Raw genomic sequence first — 27,078 nt, forward strand, 5'->3', positions numbered from 1 at the left:
GCTCCGGCGCGGCATGCCCGGCCCGGCCCGCCGCCCGCCGCCGCCGCCGCCGCCGCCCACGGCCCCCGCCCGCGCGGCCCGCACCGAGCCCGCCGGCGGCCACGCAGTAGCAGCAGCGGCAGCCGGAGCCCGACGGCGCGGCCGCAAGGTCACCGCGCGCCATGGAGGCCAAGGTCCGCCCGAGCCGCCGCTCGCGCGCGCAGCGGGACCGGGGCCGGCGTCGGGAGGCGGCCCGCGACGCCCGCGACCAGAGCGCCTCGTCGGGCGAGGAGCCCGAGCCCGGGCCCGGCAAGGAGAACGCGGGCCTGCCCCGCGCGCCCCCGCCCCGCGCCGCCGCCGCGCGCCCCCCGCGCCGCCGCCGCCGCGAGTCCAGCTCGCAGGAGGAGGAGGTCATCGACGGCTTCGCCATCGCCAGCTTCAGCTCGCTGGAGGCCCTGGAGGTGCGTGCGGCGGCGCGGGGGGCGGGCGGGGAACCCCAGGCTGGGGCGGCGGCCGCCCACCCCTTCGGGGCTCCCAGCTGCCGGGGGCGTTCGCGTCTCGGGCTCCTGGGGAGGAACATTGTCTACGTCCAAGAGGGGGCCCGTCGGGCTGCACGATCGGACCTTTTGGCAATTGTCTCCTCTCGATCAAAGTGTCGCTTCATGGGGCTCCGGATGTGCTGGGGAGGCGCCGCCGCTGGACGCGGTGGGGCGGCGATAAAATGGATACTTGGAGGTTCTCCCTGTCCTCCCTCCCTCCCTGCCCCTCGAGGCTTCTGTGTGGACGGAGAGAGGCGGGTGCCACCTCTCAGAGCTCTCTCTCCGCTACACTGTTAACGGGATGACAACAAATAGTGCTTGTCTGGCTGCCTCGTCCCGGACAATATTTGCTGAGCAAATACTGCCCTGCTCGCCAGCCCGGGCCCAGGTGAGTGGAGAGGAGCTGGCGAGGGGGTGTGGGGCTGCAGGGGGCTGCCGACTCCTCTCCTAAGAGGCCTGGGAGCCTCCAGCCCGCGCCCCCACCCTCAGCACTTACCTTGAGGGCCCAGCGTCTGCTGGGCTTGGGGTCCCAGGGATCAGTCGCTCTGGCCACAGCTCCCATGCTTTTCCTGGAGCTTGGGGGGGAGGGCTAGTGGGCCTGTGAGCCCAGCAGGGGAGGTGCCCACAAGGCAGGCCCCTCCCCTCTCCTTGGGGTCTGCCGGGTCTGTGCAAGCTCAGGGTCCGGTGCTGGCCGCCAGGCAAAGTGGCTCGGGGACAGGTTTGCCGCTTTCTGTCTGGGCAGGCCGTGGGGTCCGCCGTCGTGCCCCTGTGGTGTGGTGTGGTGTGGTGTGGTGTGGTGTGGTGTGGTGTGGTGTGGTGGCAGTGCCCGGTGGGAAGCGCTCTCTGCCTTCATCCAAGCCAGGCCCCCCCTGCAGCCTCTGACACGGATCAGATGCCCCCCTCCCACCCGACACCATCGCCCACCACCAGTCAGTGCCTTTGGCTTCTGCCCCGTCTGTGTGTCTGCCGGCCCCTCTGCCCCCGTCCAAGTTTGGCACCTCGAGGCCTCTGAGCAGGTGTCCCTCGAGGGGCCCAGTTACTTCACAAGCTCTCCTTCCTCTGGGTCCGCTCACTCTGCTCTGTGGTTCTCGCCCCCGGAAAGCGTGAGCGAGGTGTGAGCAGGCGCCCTGCCCTGTGCAGCCCCTGTGGGGTCATCGAGTGGACAGGCGAGAGGTGGGCCGAGGGTTGGGAAGGCCCATCGGTGTGCCCCTGCGACCTGAGCCTGGGGGTCCATGCGATGCCTCCGGGCACCGAAAGGGCAGCCTTGGGTTTGGGGACCGGGCTCCGGCAGCCCGGCAGGTCACATGGGAGGGGCCCTCCGCCTGGGAAAGTCCGGGGCTTCTGCACGACTCTTGGCGTCCAGGTTGGCACTCTGGTCGGTAGATTGGCGCTCTGGGGGGGCCTCGTTTTTTGCCAGAGTGTAGTGGTTCTCCCCCACACTCTTAGCCAGCATGCGGTGGACGTGTGCTCTCGCAGGCTGGCTGTGCCCCCCTCCCCCTGTACCGATAGGTACACTGAGGCCTGAGGCCATGAGTCAAGGCCCCTGCCTGTCCGGCTCCACGCTCTGCCCACAGGACGTACATGTCAGGAGGTGGGACCCCTGTCCCCCTGCAGCCCAAACTGACTCCCTGTTCCTCTTCCCTCTGCCCCTCTGTGTCCCGGACACACCCCACCCCGTGCTCACGGCAGTCCCCACAGCCGCAGCCGCCTGTGTCTGCCCTAAGGGGACCCTGTGCCTGCCTCGGGTGGGAGGCTGGGATCCCCACGGCTGTCAGTGCGCAGCCCAGGGCCAGCCCAGCGGGTGGTGGTATTGTTGGATGCGGAGGGCCCAGGTGTGGCCTGACTTGGGCGCTCTGAGGCTGGGAGAGTGGGGAGCTGGGACTGGGCCCCACCAGCCAGTGTGTTGGAAGCCCACGCTGTGGGAGCCTTGATCTGGGGGGCCATGTGCCCAGCCCACTTCTCCCGCGGGCACGGGGCTGAGACCACGGTGGCCAGGCTCAGTGAGGAGAGCTGGTGCTGGAGGAGCCTGTGCCTCTGCTCTTCAGATGGGGAAACCGAGGCCAGGAGGGCGAGCTCTTGTAATCATGGGCGCCGTGTGGCCCACGCTGGGACTCCCATCGGGTGGCATCGGGCTGCACCTCCCCAAGCAGAGCCGGCACTCGGCCGCGGCCGGTGGTGCCCGCACTGACTGCGATGGGGTTCTTGCACGTCACCTCCTGCTTTGTGGGTCAGCGCCTCGCGTGGGGAGATGAGTCGGGGAGCAGGAGGATGCTGGCCAGCCGGCCGAGAGGGCGCTGTCCTCGCCCCGCTTTGTCAGGAGGGAGCCGAGTGAGGTCCGGGGAGGGATCTGAGCTGGGCAGGAGGAGGGCCTGATGGCCTGCAGGTGCCTCGCACCCCATGCCTGTGGGCAGGGACCATCTGTCCCCCAGCCCCTTCTCTGCTCCCCCGTGGCAGGGGCCTCGGGCCTCGGTTTCCCTCTGTCCCATGCCCCCCAGCACCCGAAGGCAGGGGGTGCAGAGCTGTCCGTCTCCCCTTCCTTCCCTCTGCTGAGCGCCTGGAGGCATAGGTGCCCGGGAATTAGCACGGGGGCTGAGCATCCGGGTGAGGGGTTCCCCAGCAGGGTGTGGGCACAGCTGGTCTGCGGGGCATTGTGTTTTTGGGTCCTGTGTCCTGGAGTGGGGTGCAGGGGCGCCGTCAGCCCCTCCACACGAGAGTCGTCCCGGGTCCAGCCCCCCTGTGGTTCCAGTTAGAGGTGCTGTCGTGGGGGAGGCAGGTGGGGAGAGGGAAACGGTGGGACCAGGAGTTGAGGGACCAGCTGCTGGGAGCAGAGTCAGCAGGTTGGCCGCCTGGAGCTCCCCCCTCGCTCCAGGGTGGCGAGGCCTGAGCCGCCTCCGGGGCCTGTCCGTGTGGCCCCGGCAGGCGTGTTCCTGTGCTTCTGTGACTGGGGAGGGTTGCTGGCCAGCAGGGCGAGCTCTCCGTCCCTCCCTGCTCGCTGAGCATTACGGAGCACCGGCCACGCCAGCCCAGGGCTCTGTGGGACCTGCCCCAGGCGGGGGAGCAGACAGGTGGCTCGGCCAGGCCAGTAGGTGCCTGCGAGGCTGGCAGGACAGGGGGTGGTGGGGGTGGTGGTGAGGCCTGCGACCCCAGTTCACAGCTGCTTCTCCCCATGCAACCAGGACCAGGCCTGCTCTGGGACTGGTTTCCTCTCTGAGCTGGTCCAGCATTCTTTCTCCTTGTCCCCTGTCCTGGGACAGCACCCCAAGAGCCTCCCCCCACCCCTGTGGGCAGGGCAGACTGGTCCCTCCGTCCCCCTGGTGACAGCGGAGCAGCAGTGGTCGCTGTGCAGACCTGGGCGGAGGGGAGTGGGCATGCTGCCTGGTGCAGTGGGGGGAGTGGGGGGGCTGAGTGTCCGGGCAGGAGGCTGGGAGAGCAGAAACTGACAGAGGTGGGAACATTTCATCCCAGTCCAGTGTGGGTTGTGGGTGGCCCGGGTGGTCACAGTGACCATCTCCTGGTGGGCAGCAGGAGGCTGACCCGGGTGTAATGGGACAGGATCCAGAGCTTCCGGGACAGGGAGGCCTTCTCAGGGCATCCAGCCTGTAGGCGGGGCGGGTGGGGCTGCACAGGGACCAGCCAGGTGGGACTGGCCTGAGCTCCTGAACCGAGTGGGGAAGGGGGTCCAGGTCTCCAGTCTAAAAGGAGGGGCTCAGGCCTGGCCAGGGATGACATGTTCACCCCACAGGGCCTCCTCCCACAAAGGGCCGGGCGTGGTGGGTGCCCACGTGGCCCCAGGGAGGGGACGTGGAGGGGTGTCTGCCACCGTCAATGACAGCTTCAGGGCTGGGTTGTGGGTGCAGTTGGGAACGTTGGTGCTGGGTGCGGGTGATGATTCAGGGAACTAAGCCGTAAAGTGGCTGCAGAGAACCATGGTTTCAGGGCAGCGGAGCCACCTGGGTCCCAGGAGGGTTCTGGGTGCAGGGCCTTCAGGGCGGGGCCGTTGCCTTAGCCGCTGGGGGTTGTGAACCGCTATGCCAGTGCTGCCCACCGTGGAGGGTCACCCTGCATTCGGGCATGGGTGCAGGGTCTGTGCTGGCACCTGCCTGTCGGTCAGGTATGCATGACCCAGGTGGGTTGCAGAGGTCAATCTCTGGGCAGGTGGTGCCTGGGGCCCCACCTGGGCATCCCCTCAGGATCTCCTCGTTGCCACCTCTGTCACCTTCAATGATGGTGGCAACAGGCAGTGCTGGAGCTTCCTGGGTCCTGGGTGCAGGGTCCAGTGTCACTGCCGGTTAACCTGCTCGCCCGCCTCCCCGCAGAAGGACATGGCCCTGAAGCCACAGGAGCGGAAGGAGAAATGGGAGCGGCGCCTCGCCAAGAAGCCCCGGGAGTCAGAGCACGGCCCGCCGGCAGAGCCCAGTGAGAACGGCCGGCCCCCGGAGGTGGGCAGCCCCGAGCCGGACTTGGAGCCCGCCTGCGACCGGGGGCGGAAAGTCCCGCTGCAGCCCGCCAAGCAGGTGAGCGTCCCTCCCCTCCCCCCGAGCCGTGGGCACCGTGGGCCACGCCAGCACCTGGACGCCGCCTGTTGGCATCGGCCTGCCGGGCGTGCGTCCTGTCATCGTCGGGCACGGGTGTGGGCACAGGTGGACTGGTGCCCTCTGAGGCTGAAGCAGGTGTGGGGGCTGAGGGTGCACCTGATAGGCTGGCCCCGTCTCCCCATCGCGTCCGTCAGGCTCCGCCAACCACGGGGTGTCCTGTGTCTGCCGCGTGGGGGCGGGCTCACTGCGGCTCCATAGCTAACGTGTGTGGAGCCAGTGCCTGGGCACGTGTGGCCGGTGGTCCTTGGTGGGGGCTCTCTCCCGGCGAGCGAGCAATTGAGCGCGCGGAGTGCAGGCTGCAGGTGCCGGCATGCCGCCGCCCTCGGCTCGCGGTCCACGCCTTCTTCCCGGCGGGTCTTCCCGGCGGGCCTCCTCACCCCCGGGACAGGCTGCTGGTGCGGGGCAGCATGTCGGGCCGGGCTGGACGGGGGGTCGGCAGGCACACTGGCCCAGGCGGACACGTGCTCTTTCTTCCATGCAGGTGTGCTCCCCCGAAGGGGGGCCGATCCCAGCCAACCCCTGGGACCAGACCGGCCCGGCCCAGCGCCCGCAGCAGCAGCCGCCCAGCCAGCCCCAGGGGTCACCCCCAGCCCCGTGTCAGCGCTGCCAGCCCAGCCGGGCTCTCCCGGACCCCGGGCAGCCCTGCCAGCCCCGGCAGCCGCCCCCGGGTCAGCGCAGCTTGCCCCAGCGGTCACTTCCGGGCCCAGGTCAGCCCTGCCGGCCCCGGCGATCGCTTCTGGGCCCAGGTCAGCCCTGTCGGCCCCGGCAGCTGCTCCCGGCCCCAGAGCAGCGCAGCCGGCCTCGGCGGACGCTCCTGGCCCCCCCCTCCAGGCCCCGGTGGTCACCCCTAGGCCCCAGGCAGCGCTGCCGGCCCCCGCGCTGCCCCCCGGCCCCCTGCCACCTCTGCCGGCCCCTGCGCTGCCCCCCGGACTCCTGCCCCCTCTGCTGCCCCCTGCGGTCCCTGCTGGCCCTCTGGCACCGCTGCTGCTGCCCCACGTGGGCCTGCGTGGCCTCGTGTCTGCACAGCCAGCCCAGCAGGGCCTCTTCCGGACAGTGGTGCGGGCCCCTCCAGCCCCTGCAGGCCCGCTGCCCGCACTGCCCGCCCCCCCGCTCGCCCCACGTGCTGCGTCCCCGCCTCCGGCCCAGCTGCTCGCTCGCAGGCCAGTGCTGCTGCTCCTGGCGGGCCCTGCTCACCCCACGCCAGCCCCGAAGGTCCCTCCTGGGCCGGCCTGCTCACCCGGGCCTCCGGCAGCCCCAGCAGTTTGTTGAGGCCCCGGAGAAGCATGGGCCCCCCGAATCGTCACTGCTGGGCCCCCGACAGCCGAGTCAACAGAAGCAGCCACTCCTGGGCCCAGAGCAGAACTGCCAGCCCCCGCAGTCACTCCTGGGCCCAGGCCCGCCCTATAAGCCCCGGCCACTGCTCCCCATCCCCAAGCGCCCCTCGCTTCTGGGGGAGCCCCCTCCACCCCGCCGGCCACTCCTGGGGCCCCTGCGGCTTCGGCGGCAGTCCTTGTTGGACATGGCCCCGGGCCCCCCCTGCTGGCCCCTGCGGTCACGACGGACTCGCTCCTCCACCCGCTCAGCCCGCCAGGCCCCGTATGTGAGCCCAGGAGCCTGATGCCCGTTTCCCCACCATCATCTGTGCTCCCCGGGGCCGGCTCCTGCCGCCCCGCTGTATGCGGACTGGTCTCCGATGGCCGGGCTGTGTGGCCGGGCTGTGTGTGCGTTTGGCTCAGCAGAGGCGGAGCCCCAGGCAGGCCGCCACCGCCCAAGGCCTGCTACCGCCCAAGGCTGCCTGAGCCAGGAAGAGAGGAGAGGACCCGGTGTCTGCGCCCCGCCCCACGCCGCTCCGCTCCCCTGTGCCCGTCCGCTGTGTGACTCGCCCCGGGAGGGGCTGCGGGGTCCCTGTTTGTGCCTCTGAAGTGCCACATGTCCTTGTACATTGAGTCTGTGCACGCCCCCAGGTGTGCAAGTATGTGTGTGAGCTGCAGGCCTCACCCAGGGCCCCTCCCCTCCGGTCAGTGTGAGCCTCCTGCCCCCTCAGCCTTGCCTCCACCTCTGGGTCCTGTAACTGGAGGCGCAGGGTGCTCAGGGCCGTCTGTGGTGGAGCAGAAGCTGCTGGTGGCACGGAAGGTTCCCCGGGACCTGCCTCCAGCCCAGTCGCCAGTCACTGAAGTGGGTCAGCCCCACCCCCGCTCTGCACCAAGAGTCTCCGGGCCCCGGTCCTCAGTGCCCTCAGGGCCCTCAGGGCCCTCTTGCAGCCTCCCAGTTGCCCCTGACGCTTCCTGCTGGGCAGACCCCACACTTCGGGGCTCTGCCTCTGCTGTCCCTGGCCCAGGGCAGGCCCCCAGAGCTGGGACTCCTGAGGCCTGCGTCCATCTGTCCGTCCGTCGGGGAATAGCATTGCCCCCGGGTGCCCTGGCCAGGTTCCCGCTCAGCCTCATGCCCCATCGCCTGCTGCGACAGGCATGTCCGCGCTGACCCACCCTCAGGGGCCCGGTCTCCAGGCCTCCGCCTCCCCATTTGCTCCCGAGCACCCTGCCTGTGGGGGCCTGACCAGCGGGTGTGGGGTGCCCTGGTCCTCACGCAGGGCCTCCCAGAGACGCAGGGTTTATTTTTGGATTGAAGACAATAAAAGTGCCATTCTTGCAGCGTCGGCGTTTGTGACTTAACAGGAGCGACCTTACACCCGATGGCCGGTGGGGACGGGGAGGGGTCTCCTCCCCACCCTCGTCCTCAGCCCTGCACTGGACGGGGATTCAGGCGTGTGTCCTGCCCTGGGCCCTGGGCCCTGGGCCCTGGGCCCTGTGGTCTGTCAGTGCCCTGCCTGGGCCACGTACCTCCTGCTGGGTGCATCCCAAGGAGGGTCAGGACGGGTGTGGGCCTTGCAGCCCCTGGGAGTGTTGGCCAGGGTGTGGGGCAGGGCCATGGGGACCTCAGCCAGGGCCGGGGCTGCCCCACTTCCCATCAGCCACGCGGGGTGGGCGGCCGGGGTGACCGCAGGCTGAGAGAGCGGGGCTCTGCTGGTTCACAGAGCTGGGACGGGGGAGGGAGGGCCCTGGGGGCACCCACTTGCCTCGGGGGTGGGTGGGTGCACACCTGTCCCGGGGCCTCTGCTGGTGCTTGGGGCACGGGGCCTGCAGGCGGTCTGGAGTGGCTCCTGTGGACTGGCCAAGGAGACCTGGAAGGTAAATTAGTGTCTGAGCCGCAGGACACAGCTGGGAGGTGGGTGGAGGCTTGGGCTCCGGCCAATGAGCTGCCCCAAGGTCGGGGGGCGGTGGTTGGGGGCCACCTCGTGCGGGAAGTGAGGATGGATGAGTCTTCGAGGGGGGCCTTGGAGGTCTGGGGGGGGGCCCTGCTGCCCCAGGATGCCTTGGCTGGGGCCTGGGTGTCCGCGCCACGCCCCGTCTGCAGGGCAGTGTCTGGGCCGCCGTGGCTGCGCGGTGGAAGGGGGTGTCCATGTAGGACCGTGGGGGCCGCGCTGAGGGGGTTTACCGTGCAGGGGCCACTAGGGAGACCCGTGGGCCCCCAGGGGGCAGGCATGAGCCTGGGTCTGAGAAGTGGGTCCCCCTGAAACACCCTCCAGGCTGGGGAACCCCAGGAGGAGTTTTTCTTGTGAGCTCTGGGGTCCCCCCGTGTGGTCTGCACCAGGTGAATGCCCATTGCTGCCCGCAAGTCCTGCCCTTCGTGTGACAAACACCAGGGGGCGCCTCGCTGAGGAGGTTTTCCTCGGGGCCAGCTGGCCTCTGCTCCGGTCCTTGCTGTGTGAGGAGAAGGGCCGGGCGTGCGGCTGCTGGGCCAGACACCGCCGGCCGCCTCCCTGACCCAACGCAGAGACCCCGCGGGTCACCGAGCGGCTGTTGTGAGGGAGACATGCCACATCCAGCCGCCCTGCCGAGGCAGCTGGCAGGAAGTCTGCCCCGGGCCTGAGGGCACCGCCTGAGCCCTGGAGAGCCTGGGGCCCCAGGCTGCTCTGAGGTCCGGCCCTTCGCAGTGAGAGCCCTGCCCCCTGCCCCTGCTCCCCGCACAGCAGCCTCCCGGCTCGGCCTCCTCGCTGGGTGCCATCTCCCACCTGAGGCTCCTCTAAGGAGCCATTGGTTCTGGAAGGTTCCTTCCACCCTCAGCCACCCCCACCCCTGACCTCCCTCCCTGCCTGCCCTCCTCTGCCTTCCCCGGGCTTACTCACCTGTGGTCTCACTCCCTTGCCCTCCCCACACCTCCAGGCCCTCCCTGCCCCGTCCCTCACCTGCACCCACCGCCCTGGAGCCCCAAGCCTCCAGCCTCACTGACGGGAGTTCTGGGTGCGTGTCGGCCCTCCCGCGCTCCTCCCACCCCCGCCTGCCGTGTCTGGGGTTTCCCGGTCCTGAGACAGTTGCCAGAAGGGCTGGTAGAGTCCTTCCGGAAGTCCCCACGCGTGCCACGGGCTGGCCCCGAGGCCTCGGGCGCCTCAGCCCCAGCACCTCGGTTTGCCACCTGCAGGATGGGGCACGTCCTCCTCCCGCGGGACTGAGTGTGGCGGTGTCCGCCGCCGCCCGCCTCGCGCGGGAGTAGCTGGGGCTGGCGCTGGGCTCCGGGCCCGTGGCCCCGCTGCCCCGGCCTTTGGGGCGTGGGCAGCACTGGCAGGGTCGCCACCGCCGCCGCCAGACTCGCCGAGGGAGGTGTGGCCTCTGCGTGTGCCGGCGTCACGTGGAAGCAGACAAAGCTGAGGGACAGAGGGAGCCAGGCGGGCGGGCGGGAGGCGACGGGACCGGACACGGAGCTGGACGCAAGGCCACGTGGCTTGAGGGGTGGGGGTCGGGCTGGGAAGTGGGGGGTGTCCCCACAGCTTCCTGAGGTTAGTTATCTCCAAGTAAAAACAGAAGCATGAGCACAGCTGGCCGCTCAGGGGTTGAGCATCAGCCTGTGAACCAGGAGGTCAGGATCGGTTCTGGTCAAGGCACAGGCCGGGCTGCAGTCTCCATCCGCCGTGTGGGGCCTGCGGGAGGCAGCCCGTCGGTGATTCTCTCGCATCGTTGATGTTCCTCTCTCTCCCTCTCCTCTCCCTTCCTCTCTGGGGTCAGAGAGGGGAAGCGTTGCCACTTGGCTTGGTGGCAGCCACTGGCGGGGGGGACAGAGCAGCTGCAGACACTTGTCCTTGAGCCTCGTGTCTGCTGGGCGCCTCCTTCCTGTCTGGGCTCCGCACAGCTGGGCAGCGTGCCCCCTCCCGCCCCTCCCTGGGCGCCCCCTCGGGCGGAGCTGGGGCCTGACCCTGACGGGGGAGTCCCCCTCCCCGCAGCGGGCGGTGCAGGGGTGCAGGCTGCTTGCTGAGCCCTCTCTCTGTCCCCAGGTGAAGGCTGCCCTGTCCAGAGGGGGCGACGGCCACAGCGAGGACGAGGGCTTCCGCGAGGCCACCAGCTCCCGGCGCAGCGCCTCCCGGGACCAGCTCAGTGACGTGAGTACCAGACGCCTCTGCTGTCCTGGAAGGAGGTCCCTGAGCTCAGGTCCCTGGAGGCGGGAGGGGCCTGGGACCCCGTGAGGGGCTGGCCCGGGATTTGGCCAGCGATGGGGAGACCAGACCAGGCGGCCCTCACCACGGGGGTTTCAGGTCCCAGAGCTTAGAGGAGAGGTAAGGAGCAGGGGCGGGGCCCTGGGGGGGAGGGCCCTAGTGGAGACCCAGACTGGACCCCCAGCTGCAGGCCTGAGTTGTCCTCGTTGCCATTTAAATGGAGCCTGGGGAGGCCGGACTGCTGCTTGGTCTTCCCCACCAGAGGGGAATCAGGCCGGTAACTGCGCCGGTAATTGCGTGCGGCCGCCCTAGTTCCAGCTCTAAGTGTCGCCTGGAGGCAGGAAGTGGACTCTCCCCAGCAGAGACCCCAGGAGCTGAGTGAGGATCTGGCAGGGGTCTGCCTGGGGAGGGGGTCCCTGTGCAGAAGGGAGCACTCGGCTCAGTGCCCAGTGTGCTCTAGGCCCTGGTCTGCGGGTCCCCCTGAGCCCCGTCCAGCCAGCCTGTGCCTTGGGGGTCAGCCCTGGGGGCGGGGCCTCCCTGAGGTAGGGGTGAGCCCCACCTCTGAACCACTTCCTCCCACGGCCTCACCCTGACTCCAAGGCTGGAGGTCCCGTCCAGCTCCTCCCGAAAGCCTTCCCGCGCCCCCTCTCCCCCCATTTCTGAGACCAGGGGCAGGCTGGCCAGGCGGGGGTGTCCCCTGAGGCGGGTGGCCCGGGGAGGGTGGCCCCATGAGGACAGAACCAGGTGAGCACAGAGCCGCGGTGGGACTCGGGGCCTCTTCAGGCGACATCTGGCTCAGAGCGGAGGCCGCGGGGCTCTGCGGCTCTGGTGAGGTGATGGCTGGGCCACAGCCAGGTCCCGGCGAAGGTCCGAGTGGGTCCTGGGTCTGTGAGCTCAGCTGTGTCCTCGTCCGGACCCCGAGCCCATGGTTCCCGCCGGGGCCCGGGTGTGGCCTCTGGGCCTGTCTCAGGGTCCGACATCTACGGCCTGTGACAGGGGTGCCCTGGCCGTTCAGACGGGCCCTGGGGTGGCCTCAGAGGGCGGTGGTGGCGGTGCGAGCCTGGTTACCCCGGTTACGATGTCCTCTTCCTTCCGCAGAGCTCAGCGCAGGCCGTGTCGGGCAGAGGCTATTCCGTAAGTCCCCCCTCCCCCACCCGCACCCCCACCCCCTCCCTCTGTCCCTCCCCCGTCCCTCTCCTGCATGTCCTGTCCCTCCGGAGCCCCATCTGCTCCCTGCCCGGGCGGACCCCAGGGGGTCTTGCTGGCAGAGCTGGCCTGAAGGGGGTGTGCATGGAGCTGGAGATTCCGAGGGAGAAGGTCCTGCCGGGTGGCACTTGGACACACACACACACACACATTATCCGGTTTCCCTGAAGCGTCAGCCGGCCCAGTGCCAGGTGCCAGGTGAGAGCCAGGTGCCAGGTGCGGCCGGTGGCGGCCTGCCACCCTGACTTACCGAGTCAGAGCTGCAGGGCGGCTTTTATGGGTGTGGCTGACCCATTAGCCCAGCACCCCCCCCCCCCACCCGCCATAGTGTCCCGGGAAGGACCATGGGCTCCCCACTCTGCAGCCACCTGGGAGCTGTGGGGGCCCCAGCAGCACAAGCAGGCGGATCGGGCGGGAGGCGTCATGCCCCGGTGTGATGCCAGCCAGATGGGGAGAGCCAGGCAGTGACCAGGAGACGGGGGCCAGCGTGCCCAGCAGCAGGCAGGCAGGCGGGGCGTGCCCGGGTCCGTGGGTCCTCCAGGAGCCTCTTGCCACGTCGGAGACCCCGGGCCCCTGTCTCCCAGGCGCTGAGGTGCCGCGGCCTCCCAGAAGAACCGTGATTCTCGGCCAGCTGCTTGTGCTTCACTTTCACGGCCACTGGGGGAGCCACAGTGGTGGCAGGGACGTGGCCGCCCTTCTGAGGCCAGGGCGTGGGGGGTGCGTTAGGCCCTGGGGGCAGGTGTGTCCCACACGCCCTACCTGGCCCATGAAGTGGAAGCAGGTGAGGCCACTTCCCACGGCTGGAGGCCGGCCCAGGTGACCTGCTCAGCACCCAGCCCGTCACCAGGGAGCCTTTCGGCTGCAGCGTGCGCTCCGGCTGGGCCCTGCGTGTGTGTGTGTGTGTGTGTGTGTGTGTGTGTGCGTGTGTGTGTGTCTGCGTGCGTGTGTGGGCGTGCAAGAGAGAACACACATGGCTGGTATGTCGTGTGCTCACGTTTACATGTTTATCACATGCACATCTTTCTGAGGCCCTGGTATGGCCGTGTCTGCCTGCACCTAGAGGTTTTACTTGTCTCTGGGCCATCTGCGTGTTCTGGGCCCCTTATGCCTGTTCGTCTGCATGTGTGTCTGTGGGTGTAGCAGATGCGCATGCATGTGTGTGTGCATGCCCCACATGTACCTGCATGTCAGTGTCTGTGTGTGGTGTGGGTGCACCTGCTTGTGTGACTTCGTTCCGCAGACGTGTCCCATGTCTGTATGTCTCTGCGACCCGTGTGCCGTGTTGCCTGTGCGTGTGTGGCTGTCCTCCCTTGCCCGCAGCATCCCGCTCTAGGCCACGCTGGGCACGTGCCCACTGACCTGGCTGTAGACGAGACTCAGGGGCCTCATTTGCCCAGATTCCCAGCAAACCCCCGGCTCCTGGGTGTCCGCAGCAGCCCGGTCCCAGACGCCGCAGCCCCGCAGCCCTCAGGCGCTGCTCAGCTGTGTGCTAGTCAGAGCTCCTCACCCGGCCGATAAGGACACGGGATCTGTCTCTGCAGACCCAGGGGCCCGGGGCTTCCCTGAGAAACAGAAACGGGGTCCAGAGGCTGCGAAGGCCGAAGCAGCATGGGCCCCTCGCCCCCTTCAGGCACCTTGTGTGTGTGTGTGTCCCGCCCCTGCCCCTACTCTACACAGGAGGACCAGAGTGGGGGTGGGGGACAGGGCAGCAGGCCTGATGCCCGGGATGTGGTGACCTCTGACCCGTGGTGATCCAGGCGGCCAGCCCACAGCCTCCAGGTGGACGTTGTCACCAGTGACGGCCCTCCAGCCTCTGGGTGACGTGGAGGCACCGCCATCGGGGGGGAGGGCGCTGCTGGGCCTGAGCTCCGGCCCTCTTAGTCCCCGAGGCCCTTCCAGGACCATCTCCCAGAACTGTGTCCCCCTCAGGAGGAGGCCGGCCCATTCACCCAGCACCCCCAGACCTGTGGCCCCTCCATCCCAGCACCTGGCCTGCCCCCTGTGCCCATTGCATCAGCTCCTTCCGTTGGGTCAGTCTGGCTAGCAGCCTGCCGTCGTGTGTGAAACAGAGATGCACCTCCCTCCTCCTCCCCCTCCTCCCCCTCCTCCTGCCTGGGACACGGCGGGTGCTGGGAAGGAGCCAAACATCAGGCCCTTTCGGGGGCGGGGGGGCGGGGGGGGGCGGGGTTCAGGGCCTAAAGGAGAAAGTGGTGACCTGGCCAGGGGTTAAAATGCCGGCTCTTGCACCAAAGGGTCTAGGGTTCAATTGCTGATTAAGGGCATGTACCTGTGGGTTGCAGGTTCGAACCCCAGCCCTAGTCGGGGTGCATGCAGGAGGCAACCAGTTGATATGTCTCTCACATCCATGCTTCTCTGTCTCTCCCTCTCTCTCTGAAAACCAATGGAAGAAATATCCTTGGGTGAGGATTAACAAAAAAAAAAGAAAAAAAGGAGATGGTGAATAAAGCCAATTAGTGTAGGGGAGGGCTGGTCCCTGAAGGAGGTCTGTGCCCCCCAGGCAGAGCAGACGAAAAGCAGGCGACCTGCTCCGGGCTTGGACGGAGACCAGCCAGCAGGCGGGTGCCCGTTGTGGGGGGCCAGGGCAGGGCTCAGCGGCCGTCCCGGAGGAGCAGGTGCGGTGCCCTGGCTCCTCCTGCTCGGCCGGGCGAGGGCTGAGTGAGGGGCAGGATGACACGCGTTTGTGAGAAGTCCCACCGTCTGTAAAAGTCCCACACCTAGGGAGCAGGCCCGGGACAGGCAGGCCCGGGGGTGCCCCCGCCCCCACTGCCCCTCCCTGCCCCCGCTCCCCCCAGGCGGGTGGGGTCAGGCTGCTGGTGGGCTGCAGGTTTGAGCTCATTCACTTTTCGAGGTCTTCAGGAGAAGCCACCCAGACACGCGCGCGCGCGCACACACACACACACACACACCCACCCCGCCCCTGCCCCGAGCCTCATGGCCCTTCCTCCGGCACCGGACACACACCGGTGGGAGCTGCCCCACGTTACCAGTGCCGCTGTGTGCCCTGCGTCCCGCTGCTTCCCGGGTTCAGCTCTGGGCGATCCTCCCACCCCTGTGGGGCCGCTCAGGGCGCCTAGAGGCCCAGGCCCTGGGGGGAGGGTGCCCACGTGGGCATCCCGCTGAGTGTGGCCCTTCCAGCTTTAGACCCCGTGCGGCCCCAATGCCTGAGCCGCGGCCTGTCCTGGAGCAAGACCTGGCCGCTCCGGACAAGCCACGGCCGGAGGCCCAGCCCCTGCACAGGAGCCCGGAGGGCAGGCGGGCGGGGGTGGTTAATGCCCGCCGCTCCGCTCCGCTCCGGCGAACGCTTCCTGTGGCGATGAATAATTCATAGGCCGTTAGCGCCGGAGTCTGACAGCCCGAGAACGGATTCACAGCCGGCCCCGCCACAGGTCAGCGCGGGCGCAGGGCGCCGTTTCATTCACTGGTGACACGGGCCCATCAGCCATCCGGGCTTCGGGCTGAGGAAAACCCGGAAATCGCTCTGGGCAGCTGCGGGGAGGCCCGGGGACAGCAGGGGCTAGCGGGTCAGAGCAGAGGGCACGGAGAGGCGGCAGGGGCCCCCGGACCCTGCCCGTCACTCACTGTGACTGCGTGCACGTGTGTTGTCTCCCGGTCACAGTGGGGCCCTGGGCCGCACAGAATCAGAGCCGGCATCGCCCAGGGCCCACACCCCCTGGGGCCTGCCCTTCCTCCGTGGACCCCACCCACAGGGGAGGGTCTCTCCCCAGGGCGCCCAGCCCAGCCGGACCCCGAAGGTCACCCCTTGCAGGCAGGTCTGGAGATCAGATCTCTCCCTCCTGCCCTGATTAATGGCCTCGTTCACTTCCCACTGCACCGCATTGAACATTAATCCTGTAGGACTTGATGACGTGAATGCCTGCAGCCGCGCTGGCTGACAGGCGTGTGCTGTGGTTAATTATAGGGTCCGTGTGTGTGTGCTCGCCGGAGAGCGCCCTCCGCACCGTGACGCCGGCTCCTTAGGCTCACGGTGACACCAAGGTCGTCCGGGCTGTGGGGAGGCCGGAGTGGGCCGGGGGTTCTGGGCCGGTGACGGCCGTGAGCTCAGAGGCCCCACCCGGACGGCTTGATGGGCGTGCGTGCCCTTCCCCTCCAGGTCTCAGAGCCGCGGATCGGGGGGTCTAAGAGGCCGAAACGGGGGGGGCTCTGGCAGCTCCACCAGCGGCTGCATGGTCAGGGGTTCCTGACGCCCCACAGGCCAGGACCCCAGGTCCCCACCCCTCTCCCTGGTCAGGACTGTCGTGAGGTGCCATCACCCTTACTCTCCCTCATGCTCCAGAACAGCCATGTCCCGCCCCCCCCCCCAGCCCCTCTCCGTGCTCCCCCTGCTGCCCCGCTGTGCCCCAGCTCTCCCACCCTGCTTACACGACCCGTGCCAGCACAGCGCCCTGGCCTGGGTCAGGGGCCAGCACGGAGCGCGGGGCGGGAGGTGTGTCAGCCGTGGAGCAGGACGGAGCGTGTCTGTCCTAATTGCAGTTCTGGGAAGAGCTTTCCCTCTCTGTGTCCTGGGGGGGAGGTGCTGTGGCTTCTAGAACAGTCTCTCTCTAAAGCTCTCCTGACTGTCGAGAACAGGTTTTTGTGTTTGTCACGGTCTCGCTGTAACCAGCGGCACTGATAACGTGGGGCAGCGTCCACTCGGCCCCCCAGCCCCCTCCCTGCTGGGGCCTCTTCCCCAGGGGTCTCCCCTCCTCGCCTCCTTCAGAGCTCAGCTGGGCCCACTGGCCTGGGACCCCCCACACCACCAGGCTGAGGCTCCGAGTGGGGGCCCTCGGAGCCGCCTCGTCCTCCCCCCTCCGCTCTGGCCTGAGCCCTGTGGCCCCCGGGAACCCGCCTCCACGTGTGGGCTCATGGGCACTCACTCCCCTCTCTCCCCACAGTGTGACAGCGAGAGCGACGGGGACGACAAGGTAAGCCTGCGCGCCCCCAGCTGACTCGACCCCCCGTGGCCTTGGAGGCCTGGCAGGAAGGCCTGTCTCAGTGGGTCGGGGGCGCCTGGTCCCACCGAGGAGCGGCCGGCAGTGAGGCCTCCAGGGGAGCAGGGCGGTCTCCCTGTGCTCGCTGGACAGGCCCCTGCAGGTGTGCGAGGCTGCCCGGGCCCAGTGACAGCCACGGGCGGCGGCCGAGAGCCGAGGTCCCGCCCTCAGCGCCCTCCACGGGTGCTGTTGGCCTGAGCGGGGGGTGGTGAGCAGCTGTGTGGCCAGAGGCCTGTGTTCCCCCCTCTCCCCAGCTTGGCCTCTGGCAGCGAGTAACCCCTCACACCCACCCAGCAGGCCCCGTGGACACTGGCCTGGGACCTGGAACTGGTGCCCCCCTCCCCACTGCAGCCAGGCTGACCTGTGAGGACCCCCGCCCCAAGAGAGAGAAGGGCCTTTGCCCTCTGGGCACCCCGCTTCCTTCCTGTGGCTCTGGCCCGGTGAGGCCGTTCACGGGTCCGGGGTCCGGGGTCTGGGGTTGGGGTGCAGGCCGGAAGGCAAGTGTCTCCAGGCAGTTCCAGGGCATGACTGCGTAGTCGTGGGCGCGGGCGGGAAGCAGCGGTGCCTGGCCTCGAGCTGCTGCTTGGCATCCACAGGGCACATCCCGGCCCTCGCTGGGCCCTTGGGACTCGTGCCCACAGAGCTGGACAGCTGGCGTGTCCCGTTCCCGGACCCACAGAGGCTGGAACCAGCGGTCAGAAGCCCCGTGGCTGCTGGGGGGCCGGGCCGGGCCAGGAGTGGGCAGCTGAGCGTGCGGGCCGGGTGGGCGAGGGGGGAGCTGCTCTGTGCCCTGATCTGTCTCAGACTCGCCAGGTGCTGGGCCTGGGGACAGAGGCCAGGCGGGCAGCCCCCAGGGCCTCTGGATGGGCAGCAGGAAGGCTGGGCTCTGCTCTGGCCAGTTCGCTCGTCCCAAACCTGCCGGGTCTGAGGCTCTCTCTGCCCGTAGCACTCCTGGGGATGGCATGCCTCCCCGGGCAGGCCCGCCCGCCCTCCTGACTCACCAGCCCCCCCCGGTGACCCCCACTGTCCCGCCAGTGCTGCCCCCCCAGCTCTCGCCCCCTCGTCCTCCCACTCCCCTCCCGGGGGGAGCAGCCTGCGCATCAGAGGGCTCGCTCGCCTGCCACCCGGTGGTTTGGGTCTAACTGCCGTTTTATTGGGGAAATACGGGGTGAACGTGGTGCGGGCTCATTGGGTGGCCAGCACCCCTTTCCCATCCCTGCCTCTGTCCACAGCCGCTGAGAGGTGGGCCCTCGTCTCACCCCCGCCCCCAGGGCCCGGCCCTGCCCGCTGCTCTGGAGCCGGGTCTGGCCAGCCTCTGCCTGCCAGGGCCCTGCCTGCTGGGTCTCTCCCTCAAGTCCCCGCGAGGGAGATGGTGAAACCAGGCGCAGGGGGCAGAGCTGGCATCCTTCCAGCCCCAGCCACGGACCTCACTGCTCCTGACTCAGTTTCCCCCTCCATACTCGCCGCGCTGCGTGCCCTGACCTGGTGGCGGCGGTGGGCTGGGGACCCGGGGCAGCCCCACGGGCAGATCCGCGCCTCGGGGCTGGATTAGCCGGGCCTGCCCACGCCCCGCCTCCGCCCCGCCCGCCGCTCCCCGGGCCCACCCGCGGTGCCCCTCGCAGCGCCGCCCCCGGGCCCCAGCATCCAGAGCACCCCAGCCCGCAGCTGGAGGGCGGGACGGCCCCCGACAGCCGAGTTCGGGGGGACATCGTGCCCCCGGCTCCTGCTCCGGCCGAGGACTCGCTGCGGAGCGCGGGCCCGGGCGCCCGCGGTGAGCTCGCGGCAGGGGCTCCGGGAAGAACCCAGAGCAGCAGAGGCAGGAGCCCCCCCCCAGGCCGCGTCTCGGCTCCGGAGCGGGCGCGCTGGGCGCAGGGTGCAGTCCGCTGGGGGCCGGCGGCAGCGGAGGGGGCCTGGCCAAGTGGGGGCGCGCCTTTGTCTGCGCTTGGAGCAGGCTGGCCACATCGCGGCTGCAGCCCTGCCCTGCCCAGCCCGGCCCTGCCCGGGCGGAGTCCTTTGTCTGGGGGTGCGGGCTCCCTCGGATGCCGCCCAGCCGGCAAGTCCCCAGACAAAGTGCGGCGGCCGCCGGGACCTCCCGACCGGCAGCCGGCCTCCCGCCTGTGCATGGACCGGAGTGACCCACCCCACTGGCCCCTGCTCCGCAGATCCCCCAGGAGGTGCTGTCCCAGGTCCGGTCCTGCAGACAGAAAGGGCCCAGGACCTGGGAGGGGCCGCCACCTCCACACGGGCCTGTCCCTGCCCAGGGCCCCTGCGGACCGGGGTCCCGGCTTTCCTGAGCAAACTAACTTCCGCAGCGGGCCCTGGGCCCTGCCGGGGCTGGGAGTGCGGGGCTGGAGAGAGCCTCGGCCGGCGGGCGCCCTCCCACCCCTGCCCTCCCTGGCCGCTGTGCACCTGCAGACCAGCAGAGGGAGGGCTGGGAGACGAGGGGGAGGCGGGGGGCCTGGTCTTGGGGAGGCTGCTCCGCACGGGAACCTCTCCAGGAAGGTGTTTACAGTCTGGGGAGGCTCTCGCCAGACATCGAGGCCGTCCCGACCCTACCGCCCTGCGTGGCTGCCCCCGGGGGAGATGGCGAGGGGCCCTGCGCGTGGTCCCGGGCCTGGGGCGTGCGGTGCAGGGGGTCTGGGGCATGGCGGGCCGTGTCCTGCCGTCCTGGCTGCTCCGTCACCCACCACCAGGCCCTGCGGAGCCTGGGCTCCCACGTCACGGCGGCCTGTGGGGTCTGGACCCCCAATCCCCCTCCCCGTGGGCCGGGGGCTCAGAGACCCGCCCAGACCTGATCCTGGCGCCCGGCCCGCCCGGGCCTTCACCCTCTCGCTCTGACCCTCCTCTCTCCTCCAGGCGTCTGTGGGCTCCGAGAAGCTCTTCGCCCCGGCGGCCGAGAAAGGTGAGGGCACCCGGGCCGGGCTCCCGCCTGTGGGGGGCCGGGCGCTCCTGCTGGGCCCGGTGGGGGGCTGTGTTCCCCGAGAAGGCGCGAGGAAAGGCGGGAAGCAGGGAGCGTGGTCCCATCAGCCGAGTGGCCCGGCCTGGCGCCGGCCAGCTGCCGACGGTCCCGCCCTGTGTGCCCCTCGGCTCTGCCCGAGCCTGCGGCCGTGCGTGGAGGACAGGCACCGAGTTCCCGTCGGGCCTGGCTGGGCCGCACAGAGAGCGCCCTCGCCGGGAGCAGGCCTGTGGGACCTGCAGTGGTGACCACTGGGACCCAGAGCCAGGATTACGGAGTCGCGGGGCGGCTGTACAATGGGGTCCCCGCACCCCAAGCTGGGGTTGCTGCGAGGACACGGGGGCCTGTGCCGCCCCTCCACTGGCCCAGAAGGGGGGCGGGGTGGGGGCTGTGACCTGCAGGCTGTGGGCCCACTAAACGTGGGGCCCTCTCTCCACAGGCCCCACGCGAGGCGAGACGGCGGAGGCCAAGGCCGGGCTGGCGCCCAAGGTCTCGGGCCTGGAGCGCAGCCGCGAGCTGAGCACCGAGCCTCCGTTCCTGCCCTCCGCGCGCAGCCCCGCGCCACCCCCCGGCCCCCGGCCCCGCGCCCCCGCCAGCCCGCCCATCAAGAAGGAGGCGCCCGCCCTGCCCCGCCTCACCCCGCAGCCGCCGCCTGCGCCCCCGCAGCCCCGGGCTCCGCTCCCGACACACGTGCCTCTGCCCCTGGGCGCCTTCCACGGCCACTGCCACGGCCACGGCCCGGGCCACGGCCACGGCCACGGCCAGGCTGTGCACAGCAGCCTGCTGGGCCTCAGGTAGGCCCTGGCCGGCCGTGGGGGCGGGGCACAGACCGAGGGGGGGGGCGGGGCTGGGCGGGCACAGACCGGGGGCCGCGGCGGGGGCGGGGGGGCGGCTGGCAGGGGCGCCCTCCGCCCTCCTTGCTGACGCGGAGCCCGCCCCTCACAGGAGCGGCGGCGGCGTTGGCGGTGGCCTGGGGCTCGCGAAGCACGCGTCCCTGTCGCCGCTCGGACCGGGCGCGCACCTGTCTACCTCACACCTGGCGCTCCGCTCCCAGGCCCAGCACCAGCACCACGCGGCCATGTTCGCCGCCCCCGCCACGCTGCCCCCGCCCCCGGCGCTGCCGGCCAACAGCCTGGTCCTCCCCGGACACCCCGCCGGTAGGTCCGGGCCGCCCTGTGGCAGGACGGGCTGGGGGAGGGCGCGGCCCCCGGCACGGCCTCTCCCTGCGCCGGGCCCAGAAGGTGCCTCCCCGGGTCCCCCTGCCAGGCCTCTGTGCACCCCGGCCGGACACGGCCGCTCCATGGGAGCCCCTGCCCTGCTGGCCAGGCATCGGGGTGGGGCTGCCCAGCGCCTGTGGGCCTCTTCCCGCTCCGTCCCTGTTGGGGCAGGCCCTCCGGGCGCAGCCGGGGCTCAGAGACGAGCAGGTGCCCTGGGGGCGGCCTCGGTCGCCGTGTCCCCCGCCCCCGGCCTCCGGTCCGGCCTTTGTAAACAGCGGAGCCGGCGGCCGGCGGGCGCCCCGGGAGGCAGGCTCCACGCCGTGGCCCCGGCTCACGGTCTTCTCTCTTGCCTTTAGATGCCAGCCTGTTGATCTCATTCAGCCCGCCAATCATGTATTGCCAGCCTCATGCGGGGATTCTGATTGGCGCTTGGTCACAGGCCCCTCTCTTCCCTCCGCCCTGGGGCGCGCACCTGGCGAGCGGCCACCACGGCGTGGCCTGCCGAGGCCGGGAGTGCCAGGTGACTATCCGCCTGCCCGCCGGCGGCCGACCCGCTCTGTCTCTCTCTCCTTCTCTCCTAGATCGCGAGCTGCTCAGGCAAGAGCTGGACGCGCGCTTTCTGGTCCAGAGCACTGAGCGGCCCGGCGCCCCCCTGGGCCCGGCGGCTCTGCGGCAGGCGGAGTTCCACCAGCACCAACACACACACCAGCACACACACCAGCACCAACACACACTGGCCCCCCTCCCCGCGGGGCCCCCGCCGCCCGCACCCCTGCCGGTGCGTAGGCCCAGCTGGCGGCCCAGCTCACCGCAGCTCGCCCAGCGGCTCCTCCCTGCTGCTCCGGCTCTAGTCCCCACAGGACCGAGTGGCCCCTGACCCGGCTGCTCTGTCGGGGGAGGCCTCTCAGCCCCCCGCCCCCCGCCGGGCTCTGCCCCAGCTGCCCCCGCCCCCGTCCCGGCTGCCACGGGGGCCCCGCCCGCCGGCTGCAGCCCGGCCCAGGAGGCCGGTGGGCACCCAGGCCGCTCAGGGCCTGCGGGTGCGGGGAGCGGGCCTGGAGGGCCTCCGAGTGCAGGGCCGGCCTCACCTCCCCTCTCTCCCCTCTAGTTTGACAAGTACCCGCCCGCGCTGGACAGCCCCTACCTGCGACATTCCAGCGTGAGTGCTGCCGGCGCCGGCCAGGCTGGGCTGCGGGCGGGCGGGGGCGAGGGTGCTTCTGAGCAGGTCTCCCGTGTCCTAACGGGGGGCCTGGGGGGTCCGAGGCTGGGCCGGGTCCCCAGGACTGGTGCTCAGCCGGGGCCTGGCCCCCCCTTTCTCTCTTGCAGTTTTTCCCGTCCTTCCCGCCCTCCATCCCGGGACTGCCCTCCCTGCTCCCACACCCAGGCCCCTTCGGGTCCCTGCAGGGCGCTTTTCAGCCCAAGGTACTGCTCCTGGGGCCGCTGGGCTGGGGAGGCCGGGTGCCCGGGGCAGGAGTGGCAGCAGACACACACCTCCCCGGCACTCCGCCTCGAGGCCACGCCCTGCACCCCAAGTCGGCACTCCGCCTCGAGGCCACGCCCTGCACCCCAAGTCGGCAGCAGCTTGCGGGGTGTTGGGGGTGGTATCGCTCTCTCTACTCCCCTTCCCTGCAGCCCAGCCTCCCCCCGCCCCCAGGCCCAGGTGCAGGGGCAGAGCCAGCCGTGTGTTGGGCCTGGGGCTCCAGGCCTCATCCTCTCCTCTCCTCTCAGACTTCAAACCCCATCGAGGTAACGAGCCGGACCAGCGCTGTGCACACCCTGCTGCCCAAGGGCCCCGGGGTAGGTGCAGCCGGCCCCGCAGCCCCCCCTCCCTGAAGCGTTCCCCCTTCCCCGCCCTCCCCGGGAGCGAATCTCTCCCTGGGTCTTCCCCCTCCCTCTCCCCCCTCCCCCGGGGCATCCCCCTCCCCGGGCGTACCCCTCCCCGGGGCGTCCCCTCCCCGGGGTGTCCCCCCTCCCCGGAGCATCCCCCCTCTCCCCCCTCCCCCGGGGCATCCCCCCTCCCCCCTCCCCCCTCCTCTGGAGCGTCCCCCCTCCCTGGGTCTTCCCCCTCCCTCTCCCCCCTCCCCCGGGGCGTCCCCCTCCCCAGGGTGTCCCCCCTCCCTGGAGCGTCCCCCTCCCCGGGGTGTCCCTCCTCCCTGGAGCGTCCCCCTCCCTGGGGTGTCCCCCCTCCCTGGAGCGTCCCCCCTCCCCGGAGCGTCCCCCTCCCCGGGGCGCCCCCCCTCCTCGGGGCGCCCCCCTCCCTGGGGCGTCCCCCCTCCCCGGGGCGCCCCCCTCCCTGGGGCGTCCCCCCTCCCCAGGGCGCCCCCCTCCCCGGAGCGTCCCCCCTCCCCGGGGCATCCCCCTCCCCGGAGTGCCCCCCTCCCTGGAGCGTCCCCCCTCCCCGGGGCGTCCCCCTCCCCGGGGCGTCCCCCTCCCCTGGGCGCCCCCTCCCCGGGGCTGGGCTGCGGCTGAGCCCCTAATGCTTGCTCCTTACGGCCACAGGTGTCGGAGCCGTACCGGACCGCGGTCAGGGTGAGCGAGGGCGGGTGTGGGCGGTCTCCTGGGCGAGGGGCGGGCTCTGGGCACCTGCTGGGAGGCCCTGGGCGCCCTGGACCCCAGGACCGGGGGTGCGGGGTGAGGAGCCCCGCTGAGCGCCCCCTCCGCAGAAGCCGGGGAAGTGGTGCGCGGTGCACGTGCAGATCGCCTGGCAGACCTACCACCACCAGCAGCGGCTGAAGGTGAGCCCCCCCCCGGCGGGTGGGGGACACGCACCTGTGCATCCCACAATGCCCCAGTCCTCCCACGGCCTTCGACCCTGTGCCCACCTCCCTGGCAGGCACCTAAGCTTCCGCCACGACCAGGGAGGAGACTGAGTGCAGGGGCTCCTGGGAGGGCCCGGGGGCTCCTGGGAGGGACGAGGCAGCACCTGCACCTCTGACCCCCAGATGCAGCTGGACCCCCACAAGCTGGAGGCGGGCGCCAAGCTGGACGTGCTCAGCAGGGCCCCCGCCCCGGGCCTGCTCCCCGGGGTCCTCTACCCGCAGGAGCGGGCCCCGCCCCTCTTCTCCAGCTCAGGTAAGGCCGGGGCGGGCGGGGGGGGCTGCTACTCCTCCCGCCATCGCCCCAGAGGGACCCGTGCCCCCCCGCTTGTCCCTGACGCCCCCCAGCCGGCCTCTGGTGCCCACCCGCCTGGCGGGCATTCCCTGCGGGGTCAGTGCCTCTCCAGTCCAGGGCCTTCCTCGCTGCCTCTTTCCCCATCCGCCCCCTCGGACACCCATCCCAGCAGCCCTGGGCGCTGGCTTCTGCTTCTGGTTGGCTCTGGCATGTGGGTCACTTGGGTGTGCGTTTCACTGCAGCCGAGGCCTGTGGGCTGGGGGTGGGCGCCCCTGGAGCCCAGAGATGGGCCCTGTCACGTCTTCACAGGAACGCCAGAGTGAAGGGCGTGCGCCCGCCCGCCCGGCGTCTCAGGGTCCGTTCAGGGCGGCCGGGCCTCAGGCCCAGCACCAAACCCGCCAAGGCCCGCGTCCGCCGGCTTCTGTCGGGGTCGGGGTCACGGCGCTGCCCGGTGCTCCCTCCTGGCCCCTGGGGTCCTCTGGCCCCTGCAGGGGGTGCTCCTAGAGAAACCGAACGGCCGCAGGTGCCGCCAGCTCCACCCTGCCCCCAGGTGCTGCCCACGCCGCCGCCAACCACTTCGGCCCCTCAGCCCACCCCGGCAGCTTCCTGCCCCCGGCTCACCTGGCAGGTGGGTGCCGGGGAACCTCGGGTGCGAGGGGTGGGTGACCCTAGAACCCTCCCACTGCACAGCCGGCACCTGCCGGGCCCCAGGGCCACAGGGGAGGGCGCCCGGCAGGAGCCACGCAGGTCCTGAGCCCCGCCCGCCGCCCCCAGACCCCTTCAGCAGGCCGAGCACCTTCGGGGGCCTGGGCAGCCTGGGCAGCGCCGCCTTCGGAGGCCTGGGCAGCCACGCACTGAGTGAGTCACCTGTCCATGCATGTCCGTCCGCCCGCCCCCCTCCTCCCGCTTCCCAGCGTGGTCTCAACCCCCTGGGGACACACCTGGGTTGGGGGGTGGTCTCCTCCCGCAGCCCCATGTGGGCGGCCAGCCCCTGGCCTCATGCCCCCTCCCCGCCCCCAGCTGCAGGCAGCAGCCTCTTCGCCCCCAAGGAGGGCTCCGCTCTGCACGGGCTGCCCAGCCCCCAGGAGGCCTGGAGCCGGCTGCACCGGGCGCCCCCGTCCTTCCCCACGCCACCCCCCTGGCCCCGGCCCCTGGACACGGAGCGGGTCTCAGCCCTGACCAACCACGACCGAGAGCCGGACAAGGGCCGGGAGGCCAGGGAGCGGTGAGTGGCCTGGGGGCTCCCGGCCGGGCTGGAGCTGGGCCCTCGGAGGGAGCCCGGGAGGACCCTCGTGGGATCGGCGGGAGCCGGGCCTGTCCCGAGGAGGAGCAGGGAGGGGGCTCCGGGCAGCCTGGCTCTGGGGGACGGAGCCCCCATCGCCCAGGTGCTGAGCCTCCGGGTGCGGCCCCTGGCTGGGCGGGGGGAGCGGCAGCAGAGGAACCCGGCTGGGCCCCTGGCTGGGCGGGGGGAGCGGCAGCAGAGGAACCCGGGTCGGTGGGGGTTGTGGGCTCCGCAGGCCCCTCCGCCCAGGCCCCTCCCCACTTCCCCCAGAACCTGTAGGGGGGGGCGTGGCGGGCGCGGCAGAGGGGGTGGCGGGCAGGCAGCTTGCTTTGGGGAGAAGCCTGCCCCCCGCGACTGAGGGGGTGTCCTCCTGCAGGGCCCTCCTGCTCCGGGGCCCGGCCGACCCGCGGGTGAAGGAGAGCCGCTCCCCCGCCAGGGAGGCCCCGGCCGCGCCGTCCCCCTGCGGCAAGGGGGCCCCCGGCGACCGCCTGCGCCCGGCCGGCCCCCTGGGCCCCGCGCGGCCGCCCGAGGGCGACGTGAAGGTGAAGGAGGAGCGCGGGGAGGACGGCGAGGCCCCGGGCCCGCACCACCTGCGCCTGGGCTTCGCGTGGGAGCCGCTGCGGGACGCCTACCCCTTCCGCGGCCCGGAGCTGCCCCGGCGCACCCCGCCCGCCGCCCCCGAGCCTCCCGAGCGCCTCTGCCGCGACCGGGAGCCGCGCGGCTTCAGCCCCGAGCGCCTGCGGGCGGCGCCCCCGCCCCTGCCCGGCCCCCTGCACCCGGGCGCCCCGCACCTGCCCGGCCCCGTGCCCCCCGCGCCCCCGGGCGCCCCGCACTTCGCCCGCCTCGGGCCCGCGCTGCACAACGGACTCCTGGCGCGGACCCCGCCGGCCGCCGCCGCCCTGGGCGCGCCGCCTCCGCTGGTGGCCGCGGGCGGGGCCCCCGCGTCCCCCGGGCCCCCCCGGAGCAGGACTACGCCTCTCGGGGCTCCCGAGGCGCCCGACTTCTCTCCGTCCCGGAACCCCCCGGAGGTGGAGGCGCGGTAGCTGCGGGCCGCCTGGCGCGGACCCCGCCCGCCGGCCGCCGGCCCGGACTAAGCACAGGCCTCGCCGGGCGCCCTCCCGCGGCCCCGGGGAGCCACAGCCTCTGGGCCCAGACCAGGCTCTTGGGAGAAAATCCAAGTTTGTACATTTTTCCCACAGGTGAGAGCGTTTATAATAGATTTGTATTTTTTTCAATTTTGTGCTCTTTAGACGTTTAAAAGGAAACAAAAGTTTTGCTTTTTAACTTTTAGTTCCGATTTGCAGTTTAACAGCCTCAGATCCTTTCCCAGCGCCCCGGGGTTTGGGTTTTGGTGTTTGTTTTGTTTTTTTCGTCTTATTTATGGAGAAAAAACGGTCATTTTGTCCAACAACACTGTGAGGCCCCCACTCAGGCTGAGCCCCGCCCGCCCTCGGCACTTGGAACCGAAGTTACAGATATTATATTAAAAGAATATTAATGTACCACCTGGCTTTTCGCCTTATTATGCAGAAGTGTAAGAAGGTTTCTTTTTCAGTTTGTAAAAAAGAACAAATGTAAATAGGCTATTAATATATGTGACGTCATTCAGTTCTGCGTCCAGGCCCCCTTTGTATATGTCCCTGCAGCCCGCCCTGTGGGCACGGTGACCCCTCAGCCATGGGGGTGTCCCTGGGGCGAGGGA

At 70.7% G+C, this 27,078-nt stretch overlaps 1 protein-coding gene across 9 annotated transcripts; it reads left to right on the forward strand.

Annotated features, from left to right (window-relative positions):
• Positions 1–26,878, forward strand: FBRSL1 (fibrosin like 1). 9 transcript variants are annotated; one of them, XM_036434314.2, is made up of 20 exons: positions 1–440; positions 4,835–5,032; positions 10,440–10,544; positions 11,697–11,732; positions 16,718–16,747; positions 19,670–19,715; positions 20,209–20,563; positions 20,712–20,926; positions 21,343–21,411; positions 21,568–21,764; positions 22,092–22,142; positions 22,310–22,405; positions 22,712–22,780; positions 23,483–23,512; positions 23,647–23,718; positions 23,926–24,055; positions 24,645–24,722; positions 24,869–24,952; positions 25,115–25,319; positions 25,753–26,878. In XM_036434314.2, the coding sequence occupies exons 1-20, from the start codon at positions 162–164 to the stop codon at positions 26,417–26,419; spliced, it is 3,012 nt and encodes a 1,003-aa protein (XP_036290207.1). In that variant the 5' UTR covers positions 1–161; the 3' UTR covers positions 26,420–26,878. The 9 variants fall into 9 exon arrangements, with proteins under 9 accessions (XP_036290207.1, XP_036290209.1, XP_036290205.1 ...); XM_036434316.2 differs by having other exon boundaries at positions 20,715–20,926; XM_036434312.2 differs by having other exon boundaries at positions 21,343–21,764.
• Positions 26,879–27,078: the final 200 nt, after the last annotated feature.

The sequence above is a fragment of the Pipistrellus kuhlii genome, unplaced genomic scaffold, assembly GCF_014108245.1.
Source record: "Pipistrellus kuhlii isolate mPipKuh1 unplaced genomic scaffold, mPipKuh1.p scaffold_m20_p_120, whole genome shotgun sequence".
Taxonomy (NCBI): domain Eukaryota; kingdom Metazoa; phylum Chordata; class Mammalia; order Chiroptera; family Vespertilionidae; genus Pipistrellus; species Pipistrellus kuhlii.

Bases quoted from the DNA above. Each gene is read 5' to 3' on its own strand.
- FBRSL1 (XM_036434312.2), top strand. From the start codon at position 162: ATGGAGGCCAAGGTCCGCCCGAGCCGCCGCTCGCGCGCGCAGCGGGAC. The intron at 21,765-22,091 runs GTGCGTAGGCCC...TCTCCCCTCTAG, and splicing joins CGCCGCCCGCACCCCTGCCG to TTTGACAAGTACCCGCCCGC. The intron at 24,056-24,644 runs GTAAGGCCGGGG...CCCTGCCCCCAG, and splicing joins GCCCCTCTTCTCCAGCTCAG to GTGCTGCCCACGCCGCCGCC.